The 12,972-nt window shown below is 37.5% G+C and overlaps 1 protein-coding gene across 1 annotated transcript in view; it reads right to left on the bottom strand.

The window, feature by feature from the left end:
- Positions 1 to 9,569, bottom strand: part of LOC136035153 (bystin-like) — a 52,241-nt gene extending 42,672 nt beyond the window's left edge. Inside the window, exon 1 of the mRNA XM_065716704.1 lies at positions 9,378 to 9,569. Within this exon, the coding sequence (XP_065572776.1) occupies positions 9,378 to 9,518 (141 nt within the window). The 5' untranslated portion in view covers positions 9,519 to 9,569. The remainder of the gene's footprint in view (positions 1 to 9,377) is intronic.
- Between the last annotated feature and the right edge of the window lie 3,403 nt (positions 9,570 to 12,972).

Below are 12,972 nucleotides of genomic sequence, written 5' to 3' on the forward strand. Positions count from 1 at the left end.
ATAATTTATTTCCATATGCCCTATTTATAATAATCTAATACTAAAATACTCAAGTAACATGTTTCCTTGGTTTAATTTAAAGCCCCCTGTCTGCATATCAAATGAAAATCAAGTTTATAGACAGGCTAAGTCTATTACTAAGCAAAAGATTCTTGCAAAATCGAATTGGTGAATGATCTTTCGTTTATCATGACTGTTTTGATTCAGTGTGTTTTTTCCTTTTGTGAGGTTTATTTCAAAAGGTCAAATTTTAGTCTTTTTTTTTTTTTTTTTTTTTTTTTTTTTTAGCACTAAAGATGATTTGGCAGAGGTCCTTGTCAAAATATCTGCTTATTTTTATTTCATATTTTTACACTAGCTGACACTACCCTTGCTATTCTCACCTATTTTTCATTCATAATTTTTTTTCCTTTATAAGTAGCTTGTTTAGAATTTTACATGGGCAGTAAAATCCTGGTTCAGCTACTTCTTGCAATCTCAGTAAGAGGATAGGTTAGGAGAATGAGACTCCCAGTAATAACTCTAGGACTAAAAACATACTCTGTTAAGATTTGCCAAACTTCCGTGTTACCCCCCCCCCCTAATTTTTAAGTCTTAGAAGTATGCCTACTTGACAGGTATACCTATATCTATTGAAATTTTGACAATATTGTTTACCTCAATTTTTAGTTATCACATTTTTCTCTGGTTTTAGTTCTGAAAATGCAATTCCTGTTAGGCTATTTGAGCGGAATTTTAAGCTATATCAATGGATTTTCTCTAAATTTAGGAAATATATTTCCTAAACCTCAAAAATTTGGATTGAGCAAAGTTGTGAAGCTGAAAACAGTTTCCTTGTTCTTCATTTAAACAGAAGATATGTTTTGCAAGAAATATCCACCATACAGATAATATAAAACAGTATAGTTTATATACAGAGAAAAAATCCTTAGCCAATCATTATATATGGAATTTTTTTTAGCTGACTAGGTGGCTGAAATTGATGAAAGTATATATATAGGAATTTTTAAATTTGCCAACCAGTTGGTTATTAGATCTCAGCTCTATATAAATTTCAGCCTCAATTAGCCAATTAGTCAGCTAATAACAGAATTATATAGGGTGTAAACTGTTAAATTAGCTAACTAGTTGACTATTAATGTCTAGGTAACTATTATAAACTTTAGTTTAAAATAGCAAACTAGTTAGCTATCAATAAAGTTTCTAATACATGGTAGAACTAGCTAACTAGTTTGCTATTAAAGACCCAGCTATATGCCTATCCATATTTTCAAATTAGCCATCCAGTCGGCTAATAGATCTCGCCAATGTATATGCTTCAGCCTGAATTAGTCAACTAGTCAGCTAATAAGAGAACTGTATATACTTTATAGAATTAACTAACTAGTTGGCTATTAATAACCCATGTATATCATCCTCATCATTTTATTTATAACCCATCACAAAAAAACTGGGGAGAAAGCTCAGAAAAAGACAGAGTAAAAAAAAGAAAAGATACAATAGAAATAAAAACACACTTTGATAACTACAAACAAGGGACAAACAGAAACGACCAAAGATGGGAAGACTTTTGGAATTTGGTAGAGAAATCACAAATCCACTTCTCAATTACCCAGCTGGATTAACCAATAGATACTTTCTTTGCAGAAAAGTTACTTGTACAAGTGGGAAGTTCCGTTAAATACTTTGGAAATTTAAAGTAAAGGAAATAAACTTGCTTTATCTTGCCACAATTAAGGAAAAACCAAACAAGAGCAAGGACAAGTAAGTGAGGAACTGTTGGGCTATTATATAACTGAGAATGGTGAAATCTAATTAGATATGAAACATTTGAAGCCAGGGAGGCATACACAGCCCAGATTTTACTGGCATAGTTTATAATTTCCAGGTTTACAGTTTCTTTCAGGTTTGTTCCAATAGGCATGTCCAAGTAAGTAAGGCTGCTAGCAAAAGAAACCTCAGAGCTGGATAGACTTATTGAGTTTCTATTCCCTATATAGTTGAATGGTAGAACAACTGTTTTATCAGTAGTAAAGCAAAAACCAATGTGTTCATACTCTTGTTGGAGAAACTCAAAGGTTGAAGAGCATCCTTGAAAAGTACGGGAAAGGTTTAGTAGGTCATCTGCAAACATAACTAACAAAAGATCAACTCCTTTGAAGATAAACGTAGAGTTCAACTTATTCTGAGCACCAGTAACATAATTATTAAACAAAACTGGAGAAGTAACAACAACAACAACAAATCCATGTGGCTGTATAAATTTGAACCCTGGATATATATGTATTAAACTGTGAGATAAAACTGTTTTTCTTTGTTTTTTGCATTTTCCCTGGTCTTGTGATACCCTAGGTTTTGATTTAAGGGACCTACCTCAGTGCTGTGATTGATATATTTAGACTTTTGGGCAATTCATTTTATTTTCAATTCTCCAGGGAATTGCACATCTTCCCGTTCTACCTTTTTTGCCTATATAATGTTGCCGGTCCAAATTTGTGAAGTATCTGTTTATTTTTTATAAAGCCACAGATTACGTAAGCTGAATCGTTTATTTTCTGCATTTGGGGAAACCTGTGCAGAAGAGAGCGATAACAAACACGAAGAGCCGTATTGGTACCGGCGGGATATTCATCCTTAAACTGCTGGGGATAGGCGATTTGAGTATCCGCGCTTCCCACAGGTCCCCCAAGTTCTGAAAACCCCTTGATAAATTGATATCTGTTGGCTGAAAAGCTTTTTTTCCCCTGCATTTTTTTCCAGCGACTTTTTCTCATATCATGCCGCCACCTAGCGAAATTAAGGCCACATCAAGTAGAAGACCAAAAAGGACTCATATAAGTCCGAAAAAAGGATCCGACAATTGTCTTGCGTGCAATATTGCATTAGAAAATGATTCTTATGCCATTCTTTGTGATGGGTGTGACAAGTGGATATGTGCCGAGTGTCTAGACATGCCTGAACCTGAATATCTGCTTATCACTAAAATCTCCCGACGTGTAGATATTTGTATCAAGTGCCCAGCATGTAAATACGGATCAACATCTGTTAATACTCAAAATGCTAGTGTTGAGAATATCGTAAAAGCTACAATAGATAGCATGAAAAATGAGATTATTGATAAAATCCCATCTCAAGCAGCCTTTCAAGAAATTGTCCAAGCATCTTTAAAAGACTTGGAAACATCATTAAAAGCTGAAATCTCACAAACTGTCAGTGAGATAAAATCACAAGTGTCAGCACTGGAAACCCGGGTGTCCGAAAAATGCTCACTCTCTGAAATGCGTTCCGAAGTCCAGACGGTAGTTATTCAAGAGACAACAAGCATCAAAGCCAATCTTACCCAGCATCTTGATAGTGAGATCCAGCACCACTTTTCTGAAGAAAGGGACAGACAACGTAGAGCCCTTAACATTGTTGCGTTTGGGATCCCTCCGCAACCCAATGACCAACTATTCATCAAGTCTTATATTGATCAAAAGTATAAGCTCAGAGACGTTCACATCAATAATGTGAGAAGACTTCCGATCCCTACTAATTCTCTGCCATCTGCACGCCCTCCTCCTGTCCTTTTTACTGTCCCAAGCCTGGACATCAAAAGGTCAATCATCAACCGCTCCCGCGAGCTCCACGAGGATATACAATTTCGTGGTGACGCATCCAAGACAGAGAGAAACAGGAGGAAGGCTTTAGTTGAGGAGTTGAAAAGAAGAATAAGCTCAGGTGAGCCCAACCTCATGATCTTCAAGGGCCAAATCGTTCCAAAAAACGAGGCTGCTCATCGCAGTTGGGAAGCGCCACCCCAGTCCCCTCCAAAGCAATCCACGATGGAAACCTAGTTATATTATCGCATCCTCATGTAAATAGTTTTGTTTCCCCAGTGCTTCGTTTTGATAAATCATCAGTTGATATTTCTTGTGAAGCTTCATCCAATCCTTCTCCAAATATTTCCCATGTCGATTTAAGAGCTATTTCTGCTAATGTTAATTCAAATGTTATATCTAATAATTCGCTCGTGTCATGTCAGAATTCAGCAGATTAAAGTTTTTCAAGTACTATATCTGATATTACCTCTGAGTCTCAACAGCCAAATTTCCTGAGTCAGAAGCCCCTTTCTGAAAATACTTTCCGTGTTCTTTCAAGCAATGTTCACTGTCTGACAAATAAGCTTCTAGAATCCAAAGAGCTTCTTAGGGAGGAAGCAGCAGATATTGCGAGTTTTGTTGAATTGTTACCGAAACATAGTTTTTTTGCGGTTACTGAAACATCCCTACAGATCTCGGGATATCAACTATTTAGCAACTTGGAGCATTCAAATTGTCGAAGAGGAGTTGGTGTTTATGTAAGAGATGGTATCCAGGTTAGTGTTGTAAATCCTACTATGCTTGATATATCTTTGATAGAATGTGTATGGCTTGATATCTCCATTGCTAATAAAAATTTGCGTCTTGGGTGCCTTTATCGAAGTCCAAGTGCTCCTTCCCTTGAAGATAGTGAATTGGCCCTCAAAACTATCATTGATGAAATGACATCTTCAATTTCCCTTCCTAGCTCATTTGAGTTAATAATCACTGGAGATTTTAATTTTCCTGCAATTGAGTGGGTTGAAGGAACTGGACAGATTTCATCTAATAGTAGAGACTCACTTTTTTTATCTTGCCTATCAAATAATTTTCTTCATCAGACTATCGATAAGCCTACACGCTATAGAGCTGATCAGAATCCCTCGCTGTTAGACCTTGTCATTTTGCGTGATACTGATTCCCTCATTCGTAATGATTATTTACCGCCAATTGCTAGTAGTGACCACCTAGTTATTCTGTCTGTGTTGTCCCTAAATAGTCGTCCTCAACCTAAATTTCGTCCTCAGACTTTCACCGACTATGAGGCAATACAGCAGGAACTTTCATCTGCAAACTGGTCAATGCTTATCACCAGTGACATCAATGAGTCGTGGCTAAATTTCAAAAAAACTCTTCTTGCTCTTGAAAAGAAACATTCCAGGGTTATTTTTAGGAAACAGCCCAAAACACTTCCCTTCCTCAATAAGGAAGTTAAGAAGCTGATTAACCAGAAGTCTAGAGCTTGGAAACGGTATGTGAAGAAGAGGAACCAGGAGACCCTGTCATTTTATAAGGCAGTACGGAATCGTGTAACAGATTCTGTAAAAAAACTGAAATCTGCCTACGAGGAAAATTTGGCTTCTGAGATCAAGTTAAACCCAAAATCTTTTTGGAGACATGTCTCATCTAAAAACCAAAATCATCATACTATTCCTGACCTTGTTGACCACAGTGTATTACACTCATCTCCAATAGATAAGGCTGACATTCTAAATGCACAATTTGCTTCTGCCTTTACCCAAAATTCAGGCACCTCCTCACCAGATCCTCCATTGTATAAAGTGCTTTTCCCTATGCCTGATTTGTCAGTAGGTGAATTAATGGTTTTCAATAGCCTTGAGAAGCTTGATGTAAATAAGTCAAAGGGACCAGACAGTGTTCATCCACATCTTCTTAGGGAGTGTCGAAAAGCTCTCAGCTACCCCCTGTGCATGCTGTTCCAGTTATCTCTTCAAAATGGGGACCTACCGCATGATTAGAAAACATCTTATATAACCCCGATCCATAAAAAGGGACAAAGAGACTCGGCAGAAAATTACCGTCCCATAAGCATCACCTCTGCAGTTGTTAAGGTGCTTGAGAGATTTGTTAATAAAGCTCTAATTGAACATCTTGAGGTCAATAATATCCTTTCCACATCACAACATGGTTTCAGATCTGGTAGATCTGTGGACACTAACCTTATCCAAACATACGAATTAGTGACTACACTGCTTGATGAGGGTTTTCCTGTCGAAATGATTCTTCTTGATCTGTCCAAAGCATTCGACAAAGTTTGTCATGGATTCCTCATAATCAAATTGAGGGCTGCAGGTGTCAACGAAGGTGTTGTACAGTGGATTAGGGGCTTCCTTTCTGAAAGATCACAGAGTGTCAGAGTTTTTGATTTTCAAGGAACTCCTCATTTCTCTTCTCCCACAACTGTATTAAGTGGCGTGCCCCAGGGCACTGTTCTTGGACCAACACTTTTCAACTTCTATATTAACGAATTACCCACCCTTCTTTCAAATCTTATTACCCTTTACGCTGATGACTCAAAACTAGTTGGAAAAGCGGCTACTCCCTCTGACCAGCAATCAATTCAAACAGATCTTGATAGTCTAGTAAGATGGGCTAACATGTGGCTTCTGACTTTCAATGTTGACAAATGCCATGTAATTCATTTTGGAAAAAATAACAAGCATCATAAGTATTTCCTTCAAGACAACTTCCTTTCTGCTGTTTCCAATGAAAGAGATCTTGGGGTTATTGTAGATCACCAATTAAAGTTTAGCAGCCATGCTAAGTCTGTTTCATCTTCTGCAAATAAAACCCTCGGTATCATAAAAAGAACCATCTCCAGCCGACACCCTAGAGTTCTTATGAAGTTATATAAGGCGCTTGTACGTCCACGCCTGGAGGTTGGAATGTCATTGGCAGCCCCTTTCTTCAAAAAAGATAGGAAGTTGCTTGAGGATGTCCAGCGTTGTGCCACTAAGATGGTTGCCAACATGAATAAATTTCCATACGAAGAAAGACTACGTCATTTGAAGCTGCCAACGCTGACATACCGACGGAAAAGGGGTGACATTATTTTAACCAAAAAAATCCTCTCTAAAAATACCCTTCCCGGTCTCTTTGCACAGCCCTTGCATTCTGGTACTAGAGGACATTCTTTGAAGCTCTCCATGCAGCGTTCCACGAGTAGACATAGAAGCCACTTCTTCAGCCAAAGAATCATCAATATGTAGAACCAGCTCTCTGAGGAAACAGTTTCTGCTACTTCAATTGACATGTTCAGGTCCCACCTTGATAGGGAATGGCTCTGCCAGGAGTTCCTTTACAATTGGGAAGCTGCAGAGTCCTCCACAAGAGTCTAATCTAACAGCCACAATCTACACCAAACGAATTCTTTTTTTTCTCAAGGAGCATCACAAGGATGGATAATCCTTATATCACTCCAAGCTGCGATTTAAGGTAATTTTAAGGTAAGTCAGAGCTCCTTGGTGTACACCTTTTAGAATCAGAAATAGTTGACTACCATCTTTAATTCCAGCCTTCAGGTTTCTATACATGTAACTTAAACAAGTAATTACCACAGCATCAGTACCTTTCAGCATATTTATAAGCAGAAAAAGAGCATGCTCTTTACCTAAGCCATGCTGGTATCCAAACTGATGAGGAGGGGTGGAACAATTTTCTTCAATATCTCTTATCAAAAAAGACTCATAGAGCTTGAAAGTAGTACATGAAACAGTAATAGGGCAATATACAAACTTATTTTAAAACAGCCAACTACTCAATTATAAATAAAGTTTCTAATCCAAAGTAGAATTAGCAAACTGGTCAGCTAATAAGAGATCTGTATATACTTTTTAGTATTAGTGGTAATATTTCAATATTCATATTATTGACATACAAATAAAGTGAACACACAACTTGATGCCTTTTTTATGCTCTTTCCAAATATAATAACCACTTTTGCAGCAAAAGAATTTTACCCCCATCTCTATATGTACCAATTCAGGGTAGGCTATATATTTGCAAATTAGGAGAGGTAGGTGTAAATTTTAAACTTATTTATCAGAAATGAATTTTTTATTTCTGTCAGAATAAACTTTTTTCCATCAGAAATAAACTTTTCCATCAGAAATAAACTTTACCCCCCCCCAGCCCCTAATGTGGATATATATAGGCTAACCTAAGTTGGTACATGTAGGGTGGGGGTAAAATATATTTGCAGTAAAAGTGATTTCTATATTTAGAAAGAGAATTAAAAAATGTATCAACTACTATGTTCACTTTATTTGTAAGCCAATAATATGAACAGCAAAACATTTACTGAATTGGCTAAATAAAGAAAAGAGGTAAAGAATACAGCACTGGACTTTACAGTCCCTACTGCTGGTGTTGATCTCTGTTTCTTGGGCATTCAGCCAGGAAGTACAATGAGGGGTTGGGAGCAAAGCATCCTGTGGCTTTTGCATATCTATCCTGTTTACCTTCCCCAGATTTATCTAGGCACCCATTTAGAGCTTGGTCAACTCTGGCTGAGCTTATAAAGTCACACCAATGACCCCTATCCAAAACTAATAAGCCTAATTGGGTACACTAGGGTTTGAGCCCTATGCCCTCTTGGACAAAGGATCCTAAATCCAGTGTACCCATCTACTCATCTAGAACAGCTAACTAGTTGGTTATTAATATCCTATGTAAGCTATATATATATAAACTTTAGTTTAAAATAGCCAACTTTTCAGCCACAAATAAAGTTTCTAATTCACAGTAGAAATAGCTCACTATTTTGCTACTGAAGTCTCACCTATATGTTTAGATTAGCTAACCAGTTGTGTGACATTCAGGCACAAAATGTGCAAGATCTGCAACCAGTAAACAACCCACAAGGTGTTACACATGTAACCAATTAGGCCATATAGCCAGGAACTGTTTTGCAAACAACAGTTATCACCCAATTTTACAGGGATGAGCAACCATTTGTCCAGGGGGACAAACTATATTAGGTATACCACAAGTGGTAATTGAGGGAACACCACCTTAACAAGAGACAATTACCAAAACTCATATCAAACTTCCAACATAATACATCTCAGTATCACAGGGGAGCAAATCAACCTAGTAGGCCTAATGGTTGGAACAAAGAGGTAATTATAGCCTACCAGCTGACAGGAACAGTATAACAATTCCATCTGGAATAACAACTCCCTGAATTGAACTACCTTATCTGACAATTTGTATGTAAGTATTGATATAAAACCATTGTTTAATAATTGTCCTTGTTTATGAGTCTAGGCACCAGGCACAATTCCTTTGGCCTTTAGCTTTGCTCTCAAGGGAATCTACACAACATAGGAGACCTATACACTACTAAAATGATTCTGTCACCAAGAGAATTGGGCATTATTAACAGTGTCCTTCAGTCCTAATTCCTCAATTAGGCTGTTTAACTCCCATGATATCATCTTAATTTGAATACCCTATATGCTATATTAAACGTTCAGCTCCCAATATTCAAAGAAAACTCCCAATCAATTCTTCTAAAGAAACCTGCCTGTAAGAGTTAACTATTAGCCTAGATTTTGCCTTCACAGCCTATACACTTCAGCCTGAATTAGTGAGCTAGTCAGATAATAAGAGAACTGTATATGCTTTACAGTGTATAAAATTTGAAACAATACTCCTTACTCATTTTCTCCTCATATAGGAAAAATATCCACCACTGAAATCTTAAGCAATCAAGAAAAATAGTTATATGCCTACTTTTGAATCTTCATCTTCAGTTCTATTGGTACGAATTTTATTTCTGCCAGTCGGCCTAGCTATGTTCTGTGAGCTGATATCTTCTGCTAGTGAAGAAACTCTTTTCTGAGCTGTTATTTTTAACTTCTTTGCTTTTCCCATTTATTATCCAGCACGTTGCTTTTTATTTAAATTATTTGCGTTGTTAAGACGTACAACGGCTCAGTGTTACCACTTGCTTTTTCTGCGATTCGGGAACAAGCCTTAAAAATTCCGGGTGTTCTCGGGGGAAAAAACTTCAACTTTCGGTGAAAAAATCGGGGACACAGTTTTGCAGCAACTTAGCGTTATTCGCCAGAGGAAGCGAAAATAAATAAGAATCAAGGGTGGTCTCCCCCTTTGATTGATGTTTTGACTGGTTGATGATTTTAACTGTGATTGGTTGAATATCCACTAGGGGATTTAAGCAAGTAAGCATATTCACTAGAGCGCAGTCCCAACTCCCAATAGGGCGTCAACATTTTATGGTTCAAATTTATGAATTACCTCTTTCAATTGTTATGTATAAATTTTATAATAGGTAGTTTTTCTCTGATTGGTTGAAAATACATACAGCTTTTATTTTCTTGACCGGTGCCTTAAAAGCCTCTTTGATCTGGCGGTTCTGCCTAACTTCGAACACTTAGGCCTGCTTAAAACCTCGAGTGGAATTCAGCCTTTCGAATTTCTTCTGCACCAAAAAGGCAGTAATGGGAAAGCCAGTAGAATTTTTCGAACGATCTAAGATTTGTTGGCAACAAACTTTGTCTGACTCTACTATGCGGAAAAAAAAATAGCCTTCAAGTTTTAATTATATTTAGTTATACAAAAAATAAAAAATATCATTGAAAATCACCATGAAGAGGCTCAATATCAGCTCTACTATTCAGAGTACTTAGGGTCTAGGGAGCCACCAACCCGAAAATAAGCGTAGCTGCTTCTTCAGCAGTTGCAGAAGCCTTAACATTTGAAAGAAGCTTCGTCATATGACGGTCAAGGACAAAAGAGGAGCAACTGAGACTGAGTCTCTTCATCCCGGCTTTGGTTTGATTCTAAACGCAACCAATATTGTCACCAAACAGTTTGGTATATTTGTCTTCAAATCTTTGAGGGTACTGAACAAGCGTTTTGCCGTTACGTTGGAAAATGACAGCGTATACACGTACTCTAAAGCCTTTGTTAAGTTTTTAAACCTCGGCTATCCAAAGGGGTATGTCTGCTTACAAATAAACTTTTAATACTTATCTACGGACATCCTACAAATGTCTAAGCCCAACATAGAAACCGTGCTCTTTTCATGCCATTCCTTGTCAATTAAAGCTTTGTTCCACGAAGGCAACCCAAGAGTTCTTAGAGAAGTTGCTAAGCTAGGTGGGTTCAAGTTTAGAGAATTGACAGGCTCAAGTAGACTTTTGAACTCATGAACCGTCACAGTCAAACGTACAGCGGCTCTGTATCTGCATAATCGCCTCCTTGTAAAAGTCTCTTGCTGTTATGTAGACCTTCCTCACCTCCGACTGAGATATATGGACTAGACGAGACCAAGGAAGCCACCTCCTCTTCTAAAGAATACCCGAGAAAGACCTTCTGAACGTGAACATAATGGCTTTCGTCTGTTACGTCAAAAGCCAAGAGATCAGTCCAGTTTTTGACGTAGGTTACACCTATAAAGTTTTTAGCCAAGGCTGCAGTAAGCTTAAGTATTTCCGTCTTCAGCTTATAAAAAATCAGTGACTTTGACTGAAAAATTAAATACATTTAAAGTCGTTTAAAAAACCTAGAGCATAGTGAGCAAACACCATAAGAACCTTCATAAAATAATTTTTCAGAACGTAAGGGCAAGTTTATTGCCATGGATGGGGTCATCAAAATTGGCACCAATGAAATAGAAGAATAATGTGCTCCACTGTTCGAATATTCCTTGATCACATGCATGGATAGACAGCCACCGGGTTTTTTCCAGAAGCTTAAATTTTGTGAACTGGTGTAGCCGAGAAATTTTGAAATTCTTTAAGCACTGCGACTTACATAGCGCTCATAGATTTCTTTATATGTGGCGACAAGTCTTCCAGAGCTTGGGTAAGCTTCCTGAAGGCATACGAAGCACAAATATGAATGGAGCGGCAACTACACTTGACAACTACCACTTATGAATAATTGTCACTGATCAGCTTTGCTACCAAATTGTGACACCCCATCATTGAGTTTGTTGTGCCGGCACAGATACCAGTCGAATTTGGCAGGGGCACTAGGTTTTACTCTAGAGCATTTAAAAGTTTCTTTGAGTTTTGAAAATAGTGAAACCACTGTTCTACTAAGACACTCCACGAAATCAAGTACATCAGCTTCGGTATCAAGCTGATTGTTGCAAAAATTAACACAAATAGCCAATTGCTTGGTTGTACCAACATCGGTCGTCCCGTCGGTAACAATGGACAAGGGTCAAAACTTCACTTTGTCCAGTAGTCTTTCTTATAAGTAAGGTCCTAGTCCCTGTCTAACCATGTTGACAGCTTTCTCTTTACCTAGCTTGACTTCCTTAAGGACATTCTGTCGAGGCGAGGTTTGAAGGAAAGGAACAAAAGAGTCAGCAATTGAAAAGTGTAGGTCAAGGTGGATAAAAAACGAAGCAATTCTGACTTCAGTTTCGAGAACTGTTGCAGAGCTATCTTCACTCAAAAACTCACTAATAGCAGGTGTTGTGTTGCTAGGAGTAAGTGCATTTGTCTTATGAGTTTTGGAAGCCACATGTTTTGTTATATTGTTCCTTTCTTTTTTTGGCGAGTTCAGCATTGCACCACAAGCATATGGCTTAATTTTCATTTGGTTTCTTGGCTAGCCAGTCCTTAATTATATCTTCATTTTCTCAGGACTTGAGATACTTCTGAACATACCGGTCGTTTGAGTGTTTTTTCTTCTCGGAACTCTTCAATGAAACTTTAAGGAAGCAGTACTCAAAGCTGGTACATCGCTATTATGGCCTGACGCACTTTCCAACTCATCACTACTGTCTTCAATAAACGCAACCTCTGGTGCAGTATTTCTTTTTCTCAACAGGGATTTTCCTTCATTCGAATCTAACATAGTCCCATCTCAGCTTTCATATTTTTCCTCCATTACAATGAATCAAAACCAAATCAAGCCTAGAAGTGACAGAGAACTTCAATTGTTGCTTAGTATAAAAATAAATTAGAAGGAAAAAAACAACAAAAATTTCTGAATGATGAATAAAAGAAGGAGATTGATAGTGTGACTATGTGCATTGGAAGGAAGAGCAAATCCTGCCGCTTGCAGACAAAGCTTGCGAAATTGGTCATCTAGTTTTTTGTCATCTAGAATCATGCTCTAGAAGTCCGAAAATTCTGCTAAAAATCCTGACAAAACTCTATCTTTACAGAAATTCAATAATTCAGTTGTTCGACTAAAGTCTTAGAAAGACTATACTATTTTATTTCTTAACCAGGAATTACCCATGAAAAATGTGAAAATTGCATGAATCCAAATATCAGTTCATGATATTGTCTTCTTTAAGAAATACAATAAATGAACTAGTAGTTGGCACTACATAAGAAATAGG

Source organism: Artemia franciscana, chromosome 14, assembly GCF_032884065.1.
Source record: "Artemia franciscana chromosome 14, ASM3288406v1, whole genome shotgun sequence".
NCBI lineage: Eukaryota > Metazoa > Arthropoda > Branchiopoda > Anostraca > Artemiidae > Artemia > Artemia franciscana.